Source organism: Xenopus tropicalis, chromosome 9 (assembly GCF_000004195.4).
Source record: "Xenopus tropicalis strain Nigerian chromosome 9, UCB_Xtro_10.0, whole genome shotgun sequence".
Taxonomy (NCBI): domain Eukaryota; kingdom Metazoa; phylum Chordata; class Amphibia; order Anura; family Pipidae; genus Xenopus; species Xenopus tropicalis.
Window position 1 is genome coordinate 82,049,078 of NC_030685.2, and position 17,759 is coordinate 82,066,836.

The 17,759-nt window shown below is 45.1% G+C and overlaps 1 protein-coding gene across 2 annotated transcripts in view; it reads left to right on the forward strand.

Moving 5' to 3' along the window:
- dars1 (aspartyl-tRNA synthetase 1) overlaps nucleotides 1-17,759 on the forward strand; it is a 50,643-nt gene that overhangs the window by 20,962 nt on the left and 11,922 nt on the right. For both annotated transcript variants that reach the window (XM_012970267.3, NM_203975.1), the window contains 5 exon segments: nucleotides 735-827; nucleotides 2,473-2,575; nucleotides 14,908-15,010; nucleotides 16,231-16,311; nucleotides 17,564-17,623. In XM_012970267.3, coding sequence (XP_012825721.2) covers nucleotides 735-827; nucleotides 2,473-2,575; nucleotides 14,908-15,010; nucleotides 16,231-16,311; nucleotides 17,564-17,623 — 440 coding nt within the window.

Sequence of the window (17,759 nt, forward strand, 5' to 3'; positions counted from 1 at the left end):
GGCTAAATTGGTGGCTTATATTATTCAGTGTATGGCAAGCTCTACTCTCACCCGCTTAAATTTCCCCCAGCCTCACTCTTCCTCTCTACTGCCCCCTGCCTTTTACCCCCCTCTAATGCATTCCACAACACCCCCCTCACTGTGTATCACTTACTCCCTTTCCTCCTTTTATTATATCTGCACACCCTCTACCCCCTTACCTCCTATTACCCCCTTCCCCTACCTTTTAAAATTACCTCACCTTATTTGTCTTGCCCTTTTTCAGTACTTTCCTTACCAACGTCATCCACACCTTTTGGAATGCTCCATTTGTATCTCCCTTCCATCTTTGCTGCTTCCACCCCAATGCTGTGACCATCACACATAATAACATAATACACTTTGGGGGTAATGTAATAAAAGGTAGCATTTACTGGTCCCCTGTTTAAAAGCAAGCATCTTATTGGTTGCTATGGGTTACTGTGCCTGGGCAAACGTAGTGCTTTTTATTACATGTGGGGGTTAGACTGATGCCACACGGGGCTGATTCATGCCCTGCATTTATCCACAGTCCGACAATAAGCCCAGTGTGGCCTGAGCCTTAACTCTCCTACTTAATTCATTTACTGCCAATGTGAATATGAAAATAAAAGTTGGTAAAGCAAAAAATAGAATATATTAGTCACTATTTCACTACTCTATTAAATGCCAAAGCGATGCCCTGTATGCTCACAGCCTGTCTCTCCTTCCCCTAGATCGGGTGCTAGTGCGGGTAAAGGATCTCACTGTACAGAAAGCTGATGAAACCGTCTGGGTCCGTGCCAGGGTCCACACCAGCAGGGCAAAAGGTAAGAACTCAGAGTATAGGGAGAATTAAACAATGGGATGTAGTTCTGGCCCACTTACATGGATTAATAAAATGCCAGGTCGGCAACTAAGATCTATGCTACTTCAGTGCTGAGCATCTATTGATGTTTAACTGAAACGTTTGACAGGAGACAGCAGAGTGATGGCTACCAGTTCCCGACTGAGGGCTACAAACAAGAAACCTTTGTGTTTCTTATAAAATACATTGGGGTATCTGCCACCCTGGCTGCTCGGGGGTTGCTGGGGGTTACACTGTCCTATTGTCACAGGAGGACATTAGGCTGATTGTTGGGAGTTGGTAGAATTCCCGACAACCTGAATCTGCTGAGCACAACCTACAGAAAAGGCTAATGCCCTAAGGAGTGGACCACCTGGGAACAGGGCTTGATCTGACACCAGACAGCTTAAAGGGTAACTAAAGCCTGAAAGAGTTGAAGATCCTGCAACTATTATCCAAAACTTTTTAAGAGGTGGGGGTCAAATCCTCTGGATTTTCCCTTGCTATTGGATCTACTTTTTTATTTTATTTATCCCTGTTATTTTACACTCCCAGAATATGCATTCCTTTATTGTGCCAGCCCAGGGAACCTTTGCCTTTAAATGGGGGCGTCTGTCAGCAGCCTTTGTGTGCCCAGCTAAGTGCCTGTAAATCCTTCATGGCAAACAGTTATTTTTCTATTCAACTCACGTCTTATTTATTTTCTATAATTAGAAAGCGGCAAAAATAAACTCCCTCAGAAGTACGAAATCTCTCTGAAGCACAAATGTACTTTTGAAGGTTTATTTGGAGTTTTCATTGCGCCCTGTGTATGTATTGAATGCAGGGGGTATAGAAAGGCAATCAACCAGTCACAAACCATGGAACGTGTCTGGATACGTGCAGCTTCCAGCCTCGATCCTTATGGCTTTTCCCTGGCATTCTCAGCATGGAATTTCAATTGCTATCTGGTTGCTAAGACTTTATTGTCCTAGCGACCAGGCAGCATTTCCATTTAGAATGGAAGAAGGTCTGAAAAGAGCAAGAAGAAATTAAAAATAGGAATAACTTTAACACAGAACCCTCTCGGGCGATCTGATATTTGGTTGCAAGGGTCAGTGACCCCCCCCCAATAATACCAATAATATAGAGAAGGCTCTGAGCATATGGAAATACAACTCGCATTACCTGCGTGATTGCCCATACACGGGGCGATTCTAGCTACCGATATCGGTCCCTTAGACAGATTTGGCAGCTAATTGGCCCATGTATGGACACTACCGACGGGCCTGCCCGACCGATATCTGGACTGAAATCGGGCAGATATCGATCGGGCAGGTAAAAAAATCTAGTTGGCTTGTTGATGCAGTCCCCGAACCGACTTTGCCTATTCCCATCGTTATAATTCGATCGTTTGACCCCAGGGCCAAATGATCGAATTAACCTGGATTCTCCCGATATCGCCCACCCGTAGGTGGGGGATATCAGAGAAGATTCGCTCGCTTGCCGACATCGCCAAGTGAGCGGATCTTAAGGTGTATGGCCACCTTAACTCTGGGAATAGGGTTTGTTGGGGCACTGTAAGCTTGTAGACCAGTCCCACACTATTATGTACGTTACACCTGTATTCTGTGTCCCCCCCCCTGCAGGAAAGCAATGCTTCTTGGTCCTGCGTCAGCAGCAGTTCAACGTGCAAGCTCTGGTAGCGGTCGGGGAGCGCGCGAGCAAGCAGATGGTGAAGTTCGCTGCCAAGTAAGTAAGCAATTATATCCTGTTATCCGCACAGACAATGGTGAGAACTGGAGTGCTGGAAGGGCCGGGACCAGTTTCACACATTCCCCCTGAAAGCTCCATTTGTTCAGATGAGGGAGGAAGAGAAAAGTAGAAGTTGTTTAAAAATTGTCAGTTTGCCGCTGCCCTGAATGCATTCCTGTCTCCCTCTCAATAGAGCCTAATGGGCTAAATTCATTGTGACCCGCTGGAGCGGGAGCCAATCCACTCACCGGCCACATTGCTTTCAGTGGCCACAACAAAAGCCCTTGGCTAAAGCAGGGGAGCTGGAGAATGGAGAAGGAACGGCTTCTTAAAGGGGAACTTATCCTATTAATAAGCCATAGACCTGTACATGCTGTCAAGTTTCTTTCAACTCCCAGCTCCCCCCCACCAACAGCCTTTGTGTATTTATTTATATGGGGGGGGCAGGGGATAGTGTTTGCAGCAGCGCAGGAGGGTAAGGTTGGGAATATTCTGTTGATGCTATGGCAGCAGATCCATTCAGAGCCATCTGTGTGCTGTGGGTTCTGTTGCCTACCTCTCATATTTATAAATGCTAAGCATGCACTGGGCAATGATTCCCAATTGGTGGGGCTACCCTTGTTGGGACCAGAGCACCAGCCTGAAGGCCAGTTAAGATTGGAGGAGAGTCTGTATTTGCTTTTTTTAGGTGCTCCGGAAAGCACCAATGTTCTGGGCACACCATAAGCTGTACCCCCATACTGTACTGTCTAAGGGAAACACTATGGCACCTCCCTCCCATATGTATAAATACAAATATACAGAGAAGGAATGTTCTGGGCACACAATAAGCTGTACCCCCATACTGTACTGTCTAAGGGAAACACTATGGCACCTCCTACCCATATGTATAAATACAAATATACAGAGAAGGAGAGTTCTATGGAGGCAATGTAAGATCCCATGCAGCTGTAATGTGGGCATATTAATTTTAATTGGTTCCTGCTTGTGTTGGTGGGATAAATCCAGTCCTTGTCTCTCTTCAGCCAAGTAGAGAAAGTGTATTTAGGGAGAGCCCAGTCAAACCCATTAAGTGATGCTCATAAAGCAATTCTGCTGGAAGACAAAGGGATGAGAGAGCGGCCGCTGTGCTACGGAGAGTCGTTAGGGGTAATTCCCCTGCCTCGTACAATGGGGTTCATTTGCTCTCCTTGTATCATGGGATGAGAACGAGCCCTTTTTATGCTTAGGAGGACATTTGCCTGTGGGAGATGAGGGCGGCACTGGCGGGCAGAACAAACACCAAACCCTATTGGCTAATGCCCACCTCCTTACCCATAAGGCGGAGCCTGATCTCTAAACATGACCCTACACGCACGGCGCTGCCACAGAGATTCCAATCAGCCTGTAGCCATGGGCCACTCATTGTATGACTTTGTAACCGCTGCCAATGTAATTCCACTGAAGGATACGCACTTTTGTACTCAGTGCTGCTTGTACGGCCCCCCATGTGAATTCCCCTCACTATAGAGACAGCGCTTTATATTCTTACTGAACACAGACAGTGCTCTTTGACTGGCACTGCTATAGTTATTAAAGGAAAACAATATACTATATATGTGTAAATGGGAACTCCACCCAAAAAAAAAATGTATGCTACATTGTATCAGGAGTCAGAACCTGCAGTGCAGAGAATATAAACAGCCAATAGGAGGGATGAGGAGCTGAAAGTGGAGCCCTTAGCTATAGGGGTTGCCCAGTCTGTCAGCGCAGATTATGTGTTGCTTGTTTAGAGCTGCGTTGATGGATCTTAATTGGGCAGAGGCAGCTGGGAATGCGGGGCCAGCCCATGTTTCCTTATCCGATGCGCCCGTATCTTCATTATTTCTTCTGTTTTCATTTCTTCTGTGCCAACTGCAAGGCAGTAACACAAACATGATGTGCTCGGCGCTGCGTCGGCTGCACTTGTGCCTATTGATTTTAGCCTTTTTGGCCGCTCCCCGGACATGGCCGATTACATAGGGTAGAAAAGAAGCATTAATAGCCTATTCTTAGCAACTTTTCAATTGGTCTTCATTTCTTATTTTTTGTAGTTTTTGAATTATGTGCCTTTCTAGCTTTCAAATGGGGGTCACTGACCTCAGAAGCCAAAGAACTAGGGATGCACCAAACCCACTTTTTTGGGTTCGGGCGAACCCACTCTGAAGGATTCGGCCGAATCCCAAACTGAATCCGAATCCTAATTAACAAATGTTAATTAGAATCCGAAGGGGTTAAAAATCTTTTTCATTTTTTCACCTGACCATTTAACCCTTTCTGAATGCTAATGCTTATTGTTGTTGTCACTTTGTGTTTCTTATTTTTCTATTTAGGCCCTTCTCTATTCATATGCCTGTCTCTCTTTCAAACCACTGCCTGGTTGCTAGGTTAATTTGGGCCCTAGCAACCAGATAGCTGCTGAAAATTGAACCTGGAGAGCAGCTGGACAAAAAGCTAAATAATTCAAAAACTGCAAATAATTAAAAAAAAAATGAAGACCAATTGCAAATTGTTCCAGAGTAGCGCTCTCTACATCGTACTAAAATTATTTTAAAAGTGAATAACTTCTTTAGCGCCTAATATTTTGTATGGGACAGATATAGGGACGAGAGGGAATTATATATAAACTCTGTAATGTTTATTATGCAAAAAAAAACAGATTTTAGATGAAGTTCCCCTTAAAAAAAAATAGAAACGGGAGTTTTTTAATGGAATCTGTAAAGCATACAGATAAAAATATATATGTTAATGTGCCCTTTACTTACCTAATCTTCAGGAAGTGAGTGATATTAGGGAATTCACATGGGGGTACCCCAGCTTCCTTGTTGGGGCTGAAGGGCCCATGGTGTATGTGTTGCTATCCCTCATTCAGGGAACAAATTATTTGCCCTTTGTGGTCAGAGCAGTAGCAGAAATGTTTGGGGTTTTATTGGAAAAGCCTGACGTCTGCGGTGCTTTCCTCCTGCTCAGTAGTCATGTTGTGCTGTTTGGGGAATCACCTGTGTGGTCAGACTGACTGCTGAGAGCGTCTGTGAGTGAGGGGACATTGCATTTCTACTTGTCATGCACAGGACTCGCTGCGCTGTATTTACTGATAGGTAGGAGCTGCCATATTGTCTCCCTTAGACAGTAAAGGATAAGGGTACAGCTTATTGTGTGCCCAGAGCATTCCTTCTCTGTATATTTGTATTTATACATATGGGTAGGGGGTGCCATAGTGTTTCCCTTAGACAGTACAGTATGGGGGTACAGCTTATTGTGTGCCCAGAACATTCCTTTTTTGTATATTTGTATTTATACATATGGGTAGGAGGTGCCATAGTGTTTCCCTTAGACAGTACAGTATGGGGGTACAGCTTATTGTGTGCCCAGAACATTCCTTCTTTGTATATTTGTATTTATACATATGGGTAGGGGGTGCCATAGTGTTTCCCTTAGACAGTACAGTATGGTGGTACAGCTTATTGTGTGCCCAGACCATTCCTTCTCTGTATATTTGTATTTATACATATGGGTAGGAGGTGCCATAGTGTTTCCCTTAGACAGTACAGTATGGGGGTACAGCTTATTGTGTGCCCAGAACATTCCTTCTTTGTATATTTGTATTTATACATATGGGTAGGAGGTGCCATAGTGTTTCCCTTAGACAGTACAGTATGGGGGTACAGCTTATTGTGTGCCCAGAACATTCCTTCTCTGTATATTTGTATTTATACATATGGGTAGGAGGTGCCATAGTGTTTCCCTTAGACAGTACAGTATGGGGGTACAGCTTATTGTGTGCCCAGAACATTCCTTCTTTGTATATTTGTATTTATACATATGGGTAGGGGGTGCCATAGTGTTTCCCTTAGACAGTACAGTATGGTGGTACAGCTTATTGTGTGCCCAGACCATTCCTTCTCTGTATATTTGTATTTATACATATGGGTAGGAGGTGCCATAGTGTTTCCCTTAGACAGTACAGTATGATTCTCTATGCATACAATGAGCTATACACCAATTCTGTACTCTAGGGAAATCAGTATGGTAGCTCCCAGCTCCATGCCAGTTCAGTATCCGGAGAAGGAATGTGCTGCGTGCCCAGAGACCTCTGCTCTCTTACATTCCAGTGTAACAAAGTTATAAATGGAAGCTAATTCAATTACCTTAATAATATATTTTATATATATATATATATATAAATGTATCTAATTACATGGCGATGTGTGAGCTGCCCCAGCTGCTGCTCGTGTAGGGAAATCCCATCATCACCCCGTGCCCTGCCGGCGGGTCAGTAACTTGCTGGCTGCGCAACTTTTAGTGTTTCACTATAAAGACAGTGTGTATAATTAGCGTGCAACTCATTAAGCCTGCAGGCCCCAGAGGCATTCCCATGGAGTCTGCTTGCTGGGTAGCAGCCTGTGCTAGGAATAGTCTGCCCCGCACTCTAACACCTGTTAGTCTTATGTATCTGCAGCGTATCGCTCTCCTCCAATTTGCCCAAAGCCTATGGCATGCCCATCTAAATGCCACTACTTACCCCCTGGTCACATGAATGAGACCCCCCCCAAAGCATAACCTACACACTTGTAAATATGCCCACCTGTAGAGGGAGCTGTTGGGGTATTACACAATGTGTGTATGTATGTGTATATATATATATATATATATATATATATATATATATATATAATACACAGTATATTGGGAGTGGGTTCTTTATGTCAGGTAAGTGACAGCAGCCCAGAGAGAAGATGGGGGGCTACTGGGGGCAATTTTGAGGGCACAGATCTTACCTGCTAATGGGCTAGGGTTTCCTTGGGCTGGTACGGAACCCCAAAACACAATTGGGGGTCATTTATCAACACTGGGCAAATTTGCCTGTGGGCAGTAACCCATTGCAACCAATCAAATTGTTGCATTCAGAAAAGCCAATCACTGAAAGGTTGCTGTGGGTTACTGCCCACAGGCAAATTTACCCAGTGTTCATAAATGACCCCCGGTGTTTACATTTCTAGCTAATTCCATGTTGAACTTTAGTTCTCCTTTAATATCCTGTGACTAGATCATAGGGAATCCATACCCCATGGTCTTGCTTGCCACGTAGGCATTTGTCTAAGTTTCTCACTGTGCCAGAGTTCTGTCCAATTACAGTTCACCCAGGAATCATGTGACCTGGGGTGGGATGCCAGCTGGGTATAAATGCTTAAGCAACCTATTTATACAGCAGGAAGCAAGAGGAACAGACTGCTTTGGGCGCAGTATATAGCAGTTCCCCCTCTGCCTCCTACCTCTCTTTCATTCTCTCTCTTACTCGTTACCGCTAACGCTCTTGGTTATGCAAATTGAATCTATGTTCTAGCGGGTGCTGCCATGCTGCAGAATAGCCGGAGGGGAAGAGACCGTTAGAGGTATAGAGCAAGTGTTTTTCCGTTATGGTTTAATGGAAAATGACCCCCCCCCCGCTGCATTAACAGTTTATACTGGTGGTGGGGAGGGTTCCTTTGAACCGGCCGTGTGATCTGAGGTAAACGAAACGCATCCTAAAAACAAAACCAGAGGCTTATTTCTGTACTCGCTGCTGACTGACAGTGCAACCGAGAGTAGAATCTGCCTCCCACTCACACTCAGTCTCTCCAACTCAAACACAACTCACTCTCACTAGTGTTGCCCACGGGCTCCCTAGGAAAGTGAGACTGAAGCCGGCCATACACGCACCGATATAATAATTCCATTGTCGGGGGGCTCCGAATTACTGTCCCGGTAACTTTTATATCACGGCGATCGGTCGTTTGGACAGGATAGAAAATTTTGGTTTGGTTTGGATAAAATCTGCGCATGTATTGTGTATCTGACGATATCCTTGTGGGGGGGGAGGGGTCCTATAATGGAAGTCACTTTCGTACCATTGGCCTCTGCCAACTATTTCATGTTCAGAACATTTATCTACAATTTATCCTACAATTTCAGTCTGAATGTGAGCACTAGATCGTTGCATTTAAAGGGGACATAAAAAGTTGTATAATAAAAGTAATTTTCAAATGAAACATGAAATCCAATTCCCAGCTGTCAGTCATATATTGACTGCCCCGCCCTTATGCCTTAGGTATAGAGAATTACTTTCACTTTGCATTGAGCAGTCACTTTACCCCCTCCCTCCTCACCATCTAATTGTGGATCCAGTGTATGGGCATCAGGCTCATAAACAAGATTTTGGCATAATACAAAGCTTGCCTTGCCAGTCGCACAGTTTGGGAACCCCTGCTCTAGAACCGCAGAGTAAAGGTCCCCATACACGGGCCGATTCTAGCTGCAGATATGGGTCCCTTAGACAGATTCGGCAGCTAATCGGCCCGTGTATGGGCACTACCGACGGGCCTGATTTAAAAATCCAGTCGTATCGGGGACCACATCGGCTCGTTGATGCGGTCCCCGGACCGACTTTGCCTATGCCCGTCCAAACGACCGAATTAGCCTGGATTCTCCCGTAGGTGGGCGATATCGGGAGAAGATCCGCTCGCTTGGCGATTTTAAGGTGAATGGGCACCTTAAGATATTGTGTTGCTGTGCTGCTTGTGCTTCTTATACAAAATAGCAAAGGAGGAGTGCAATATTTATTATTCTTTTTATTGAGCCCATATTCCTTAAGGGTGAAGACACACAGAGCTACTAGTAGCAGCTACTTGTCACAGCTACTAAAACAGACAATGCTGATCATTTACTGATAATTGGCTCTACATGTGTTTTAGCAGAGGCAATTCTCATTATTGTCTATGGCAGGGGATTTTCTGGAATTAAGTAGCTGTGAAAAAGTAGCTGCTACTAATAGCTCGGTATGTCTTCACCCTAAGCCTTTGTGGGTGCCAAACTAGACGAGCTTTTACCCATTGCAGCCAATCACAGCCAGTCACATTGGACTAATGCCTAATGTGTTTTTGGGCACAGTTTCAGTTTCTTGACGTGTAAATAGGAAAATAACAGTCACCTCCTCAGCCCGTATCTGATCAGAAAATGCTTTAAAATGACTTAAAAACAGAAACAGGTGGGGATTTCTGGAAAGGTTTTTCTTGTGATTCTCTTTCATGTGAAACAGAAGTTTTGTAACTGTAGGAAAATGTATATGAACAGTTTCATCTTATTGGTAATCAGTGTCAGAGGGGGCATTTGGCTCTCATTGCCCAGGCCCCCGGGGATGAAATGATTGGGGGGGTGTTGCATCATTTAGATTTCATTCAGAAATATATATTATGAAAAAACAAAAGAGTAACATGCAATTTATCTCTAGAAATGATGTGGTTAGTGATGTCTCTTGTTCCTTTATCCTTTACATGAGGGGGTACATAATCATCCTTCTAGAGTTCCCTACTCAGAGTTCCCTGTATAACTCAGCCTGCAGCCTTGTGCCTTTATATGGGCACAGAACCCCTCAGTGACTGCTAATATCCTTATCATTTACAGTAGGGGGTACATTATCCCTTATAATACATGAGTGATACTCAGAGTTCCCTGTATAACTCAGCCTGCAGCCTTGTGCCTTTATATGGGCACAGAACCCCTCAGTGACTGCTAATATCCTTATCATTTACAGTAGGGGGTACATTATCCCTTATAATACATGAGTGATACTCAGAGTTCCCTGTATAACTCAGCCTGCAGCCTTGTGCCTTTATATGGGCACAGAACCCCTCAGTGACTGCTAATATCCTTATCATTTACAGTAGGGGGTACATTACCCATATATTTACTGGTATCTGTGTAGCTAGGTTGTATAGGGATATTAGAAGTGTGAATGCCATTACTATATATAAAAGAAATCAAGAGGGAGCTGCTAATGACATAACATATTGTTGTGCAGGCAGTTAATTCACTCACTTTCCCTTTAGTGCAGATAATTTGCCTTTGTTCCCAATACTGTACATAACAAAGAGCTAATTAATGTACGGGGATACCTGAAGCCTGGGGAAATGAACATGCAGAAAACGAATCTTTGTTTAAGTGGTGTCTCTATGTCCTGGGAGCCATTCAGCCTGCCCCGCTCCTACCTTTTGTTATAAGTCCTGCGGAGCTCATTAGACTGGATCCATTGATTGGACGAGGTGACAGATCTCACTTTGATCACTGACTGCTGTCACTTCAATCAAGCTAATTGGCTTCATCATTTCCTGCAGTCTCGTGCCTCTGTTCCACTTTGTATACTGGAAACGACCGCGCTGTCCCTAGGCTACAGGCCTGTGGATTTTGCCTCTATTAATGGATATTGAAATCCTAGTGTGAAATTATCACTCGGATTTGTCACTTATATATAGTGCCTTTTTGTGCTTGGCTGAGTGTGTTTTATGGTTTCTTTTTCTGCAATAACACTGCATTCCTGTTTTGCTTTATGGTAGTGTTTCTAGACTGTGACAGAATGCTCTGTTATACAGATAGCTAGAATCTCAGCCATAAAGCAGGGCAGGACTGCTGCTTACAATGGGGGGATCAGATAGGATCTGTGCCACTGTGACAGAATGCTCTGTTATACAGATAGCTAGAATCTCAGCCATAAAGCAGGGCAGGACTGCTGCTTACAATGGGGGGATCAGATAGGATCTGTGCCACTGTGACAGAATGCTCTGTTATACAGATAGCTAGAATCTCAGCCATAAAGCAGGGCAGGACTGCTGCTTACAATGGGGGGGATCAGATAGGATCTGTGCCACTGTGACAGAATGCTCTGTTATACAGATAGCTAGAATCTCAGCCATAAAGCAGGACAGGACTGCTGCTTACAATGGGGGGGGATCAGATAGGATCTGTGCCACTGTGACAGAATGCTCTGTTATACAGATAGCTAGAATCTCAGCCATAAAGCAGGGCAGGACTGCTGCTTACAATGGGGGGGTCAGATAGGATCTGTGCCACTGTGACAGAATGCTCTGTTATACAGATAGCTAGAATCTCAGCCATAAAGCAGGGCAGGACTGCTGCTTACAATGGGGAGTAGGACCAGGTATCACTGATATTTCTTTTGGCCGTCACAGCCTAAAGGGCTCTGGCACACAGGGAGATTAGTCGCCCGCAACAAAACTCCCTGTTCGCAGGCGACTAATCTCCCCGAGTTGCCTTCACCTGCCATCCCACCGGTGAAAATGTAAGTCGCCGGTGGGATGGCACACGCCGCAGCGGCGCAATTTCGTGCAAATCGCCGAAGTTACCTCGCGAGGCTTTTTCGGCGATTCGCGGGAAATCGCGCCGCCGCGTGTGCCATCCCACCGGCGACTTACATGTTCGCCGGTGGGATGGCAGGTGAAGGCAACTCGGGGAGATTAGTCGCCTGCGAACAGGGAGTTTTGTCGTGGGCGACTAATGTGGATGACATTCTGGCTTATAACCCCCAGGCTGGGTATTCTACAAGTCCCATGTGCTGACTTATATTTATGGAACTTGAGTGGCTATGAGACAATACCAAATAACTTGGCATCAGTTGGGCCCTTGATCCCTGCTGTGTTACACTTCATTATAGCCGTTCTGGCAGTAGGCAGACCCCTAGCCAGTCATCTCGGTTTGGCTACACACGTCATTATCAGATCTATTTATTGTACTCGCATCTGTTTCCCAGCATCACACAGATTTCACTTTTATTTACGCTCACATGGAGCCGCTGACAGTTCATGGCATCGTCGGAGGAAACGTGTGGTTACAACGGCCGCAGGTTCACAGGCAATTAAAAGCATCAGTTACTCGTCCTAATGAGTCACGCTGTTGGGTTTTGTGTCACCGCCAACCCTGTGCCCCCGCCGGTGTGCCACTTTATGGGGGCATCGAAGAGCCTGAGAAGCTATTACCCCCCTGGGACCTTCTTATCCAATAACCCCGGAGGCCCCAGCTATAGGCCCTGTTTTACTTAGGGTTCTTGAAGCAGAATTTGGAGGCCGTTAGGTCAGTTCCTTGCATTAATTATTTCATATAGAATTGGCACAAATTAGTGTAAGATTCTCCCTAGTGATACCACGGGGGCCACAGATTCAAATTCTGAACCTTTAGCCAAAATAAGCGCATGAAGGAGAATGGAAAGACATGAACAGGACAACCCATAGACTGGCCAGTGTCAAAGGGTTTATTATGGAAATGTCTACCATATCCCGACGCGTTTCATGCTACAGAGTGTAAAGCTGCAATATGTTTCAATAATGAACCATTTCCACTGGCCTGTCGGTACTAGATACTAGCCACTAGGGTATTGGTGCCAGTCACCCAGTCCTCATACATATTCAGCACCCAAGTGTGCACGTTGCACACAGCCTTCCTGGTACTGTTATGGGGCAATGCCAGTGGTTTGGGGGCAACATGTTGCTCCCCAACCCCTTGGATGTTGCTCCCAGTGGCCTCAAATCAGGGGCTTATTTTTGAAATATTGGCTTGGAGGCAAGTTTTGGTTGCATAGAAACCACGTGCAATGCCAACCAAAGTCTCCTGTATGTTTCCAGTCCACATAGCGGCTACCAAATAACCAATCATAGCTTTTTCGGCACCCCCAGGAACATTTTTCATGCTTGTGTTGCTCCCCAATTCTTTTTACATTTGAATATGGCTCTCAGGTTAAAAAGGTTGGGGACCCCTGTTATGGGGCCTGTATCAGTTATGGTATTGTTATGGGGTGTGTATCAGTTATGGTATTGTTATGGGGTGTGTATCAGTTATAGTATTGTTATGGGGCCTGTATCAGTTATGGTATTGTTATGGGGCCTGTATCACTTATGGTATTGTTATGCTGCTTTGGAATGGTAAGGTACCGATTTATTGTGACTTTTGTACTATTTTATTACCGTACTTACCTAACAGCTGCAGTGTTTATAAGAGCGAGGAGAACTTACTGTAGGGTGAGTGAGGGTTGCCATAAAAATATAACCACCTCGGACCACTCTGACCCAAATCTCAGGGCTTCATTCAGATCTGATGGGAATATTGAATTTGTAATTGCAGGCATTTCCTTTTTTAGTTTCTCTGCGGGTGTTTCAGATTTACATAAAACTCCATTGTTCTCTATAAGTTTGGCACAAAGTGATGAGCCCAGGAGCGTTTTCATGCCATAACTTATTCTGGCCCCACTATGATGCAATGACCCCCCTAGGGATAATATGGGCTCTTTCTATCCCCCCCAGTGGCTGCTCTGTGAGCGCAATTTCTCATTTCTCCCACACTCTGAGTAAACTCCTCCCGGATGTTTTTAATCCAGGCATTGCTGCTCTCCTAAACAATTACCCCCCAACCCCCTGCATATATATATTATGTTTTTTTCTTAAAGCAAAAGGTTTAACTTCCTTTCATTCTCAGCTGATAAAGAGCTTCCAGGCTGATTCCCCATCTGCTATTGTCATCTCTACAGTAAGCGCCCTGTACTGTTACAATGTATGGCTGCAGTGATACTGTACCCCCTACTGTAAGTTATAAGGACATTAAAAGTCACTGAGGGGTTCTGTGACCCAGTGGCGATTCTGACCCCTCTCTCCCACTCCTCGTTTACACCTTTAGCGTCGGAGCGGGTCTAGAGGGGCCGCAGAGCAAGTGCAAAAAGCACAAATGCGCGCTCTGCACTAGCAGAACTAAATTTTTGTTTTGAAAAAGGCACAAGGGATAATATACCCCCTACTGTAAATGATAAGGATATTAGCAGTCACTGAGGGGTTCTGTGCCCATATAAAGGCACAAGGCTGCAGGCTGAGTTATACAGGGAACTCTGAGTATCACTCATGTATTATAAGGGATAATGTACCCCCTACTGTAAATGATAAGGATATTAGCAGTCACTGAGGGGTTCTGTGCCCATATAAAGGCACAAGGCTGCAGGCTGAGTTATACAGGGAACTCTGAGTATCACTCATGTATTATAAGGGATAATGTACCCCCTACTGTAAATGATAAGGATATTAGCAGTCACTGAGGGGTTCTGTGCCCATATAAAGGCACAAGGCTGCAGGCTGAGTTATACAGGGAACTCTGAGTATCACTCATGTATTATAAGGGATAATGTACCCCCTACTGTAAATGATAAGGATATTGGTAGATATTGAAAGTTCTGTAGCAATATAAAGGCACAGTCAGTTTGTGGCCTGTATGATGATAGTGCAGAAATAGTATTAATCATAGTTGTACAGTTTTATGGAATATTTGTAGTAATGGAAGCTCACTTTGAAACACTTTTGCATATGTTGTGCTTAAAGAGCGGGGATGAACCCGTGCCAGTAAAGCCATATCTGTGCACTAATGAGAAAGACTTGCCAATATATTACCATGTGTGGAGCACTTTCATAAACATTGCACTAACCAGTCAACCATGGTCTTGTTGGCAGCATCACAAAGGAGAGCATTGTGGACGTGGAAGGAGTGGTGCGCAAGGTGGATCAGAAGATCGAGAGCTGCACCCAGCAAGATGTGGAGCTTCACATTGAGAGAGTAAGTGCTGATAGGCACATTGCTAAATATACACCCTGTCCTATAGCGAGGGGGCAGTTAGCACTCCGTATGTACAGGACTATGTTACAATTAGGGTGAAGACACACGGAGCTACTAGTAGCAGCTACTTGTCATGGCTACTTAAATAGACAATGCTGATCATTTACTGATAGTTGTCTCTCCGTGTGGTTAGCAGAGGCAATTCTCAGTATTGTCTATGGCAGGGGATTTTCTGGCGTTGTAGCCGTGACAAGTAGCTGCTACTAAGTGGCCCCGTGTGTCACAGGTTCAGATCTATTTATATGACTTCACTATTCTCATATAATCTGGCCCTCAATCTTATGTTTTATGAGTTTATCAGCCCTCCACATGGAGGAAGCTAGGGGCCACTAGGATATCCTATTGGGGATCATATGGCTGTTTGGCCTCAGGGCCAACAAAATGGTTAGCCGCTCTCCACCTCCACAACCACATGTAGTGCTTGGCCAATGGATTTTTTCCATTTGGTCCCATCGGTATCTGTCTCTTACTATGGTAATGGTTTTGGATTGCAAGCTGCTGGTTCTGCCTGTGATTGGGCAGTCTTGGAGGATCCTGCTATTTTGTTTTCATCTGTGAGTGCAGAGAAACCACTCCCCACCCCAAGGTGAATGGGGAACTCAGCTCTGGCATTGGATTGGTTCAGAGACTAAAGGTCCCCATGACACTGGCATAGGTAAAGTCGGTCCAACTAGATTTTCTAACCTGCCCGATTTCAGGCCAGATATCAGTCGGGCAGGCCGTCGGTAGTGCCCATACACGGGCCGATTAGCTGCCGAATCTGTCTAAGGGACCCATATCAGCAGCTACTGTGGGCCCGTGTATGGGGACCTTAAAGATATTTTTCCCAGTGCCGAGCTGCAGCACCAAACATCAGCTCTGGAACTGTTAGGGTCTTTACCAGCCTCTTCCCCCCCCCCCCCCCCCTACTACAGATCCAGTATCTGCTGTACTGATCCTACCTACCCTCCAGTTATGGTATGTTCCTTATTATTACCCTGTATTGATATACACAGTAATAATAAGGAACATACCATCACTGGAGGGTAGGTAGGATCAGTGCAGCAGATACAGCACTGCCTTATTACCCTGTGCTGATTTCTATACTACAGGTATGTGCTTGTATAACTAACAGTCTCTGCTGTTACTGATACCATTCATGTATAATCAATCTATTTCAGATCTATGTGATCAGTGCGGCTGAGCCTCGCCTGCCCCTCCAGCTGGAAGATGCTGTGCGTCCCGAGACGGAAGGAGATGAGGTGATGGTTTTATTTACATCCGAGGCCCGGATTTCACTCTCCCTCATACAACACTCTGCGTATCCAGTTGCACTAGCGCGTACAGTAACATATACACAGCGAGAGGATAGAATAAACAAGGGCACACGTTGTCTCCTGGCACCAAAACAACATTTTGTTCTGATTGAAGTGGTTTGGGGGGAAATGAGGATTTAATGTTGCCGTTTATTGTACAGTAGTGTGTTTCCTGGTTGCCGTGTAACTGCCGGCGCTAGTGATTTATGGAATTCCAGCCGTGTCTCCCACACTGTATAGCCCTAAGCAATATCACTTATACCCTGAGTTTCCTTTGTTTATGGTTCTGCCTGGTAAAATGAAGCAGAAGTGTTTAAGGAACAAATAGTCCCTGATAAATAGGAAGCGCAACTGTTGCCTTTTGCACGGCGCCCCTCTCCAATATACATTAATTCAACATTATTCGGAACGATCATTGCTACTGGAAACCAGTATTGGTTCTGACTCCTGAAACAATGTAGCACAAGCGGATCTCCTCTGGGTCTGTTAGACTGCAGGCTTCTGCTACATTGTTTCAGGAGTCGGAGCCAACGGAGCAGGAGAGGTTGGCCAGCGAAGCACTCCATCAATAGGAAAACCTGGAGATTGAGTTTAGAACCTAACCCCTGAGTGTTCCCTCCGGATCAGTCCACCCAAACAAAACCCACGCTCCTTTTGCTTCTTCGCTGATGCAGAGATTTCTTTGGTCGAGGGCATAGAAGCGACGCACATTGGCAGTTTGTAAACAAACCGTCACACAGCTGTGCTGGCAGTTGCAGGTTTCGTTCCCACAAGTGGCACCCCTGGGTATAAAACCAATAATGCCTATTTATAGCAGCGGATCAGCCCTGAGTTCATTGCACAGAAATGCTCAACACATTTTATTAAGAGGCTCCTACTATAGGGAATCCTAATGGGTTCTTTAAAGGGGAAGTAAACCTGCATATCCTGTTTCTCAGTAAGGACTGAGGTCTTAAGTATCAGAACTACAGCTCCCAGCAACCCCTCTCCCCAGTGGCTAGCTGCTCTCATGATATTCTGGGACATGTAGTTCAGCAACACCTGCACATTTGTGGGGCCCTGGTTTCCATTTAAATCAGTGTGTTATATGGGAGAGCAGTGTTTATATGAGAGAGCAGCAGGGCAGTGAGAGACTGCAGAACTATGTGAATCTCTGTGACGCCTGCGCCATTCTCATTATTTGTTTCTTTTTCTCTAGGAAGGAAGAGCGACTGTGAACCAGGATACCAGGCTGGACAATAGAGTCATTGATTTAAGGGTAAGTAAAATAGAATAAAAATAAAATTCTTTGTATTTGCCTGCTAACAAACAGGAATCTCTACAGGTGCCTAGCAACATAAACAGCACCCAGGGCTTATACCCTATACCCACTGCCTATGCTGGCCATACACAGG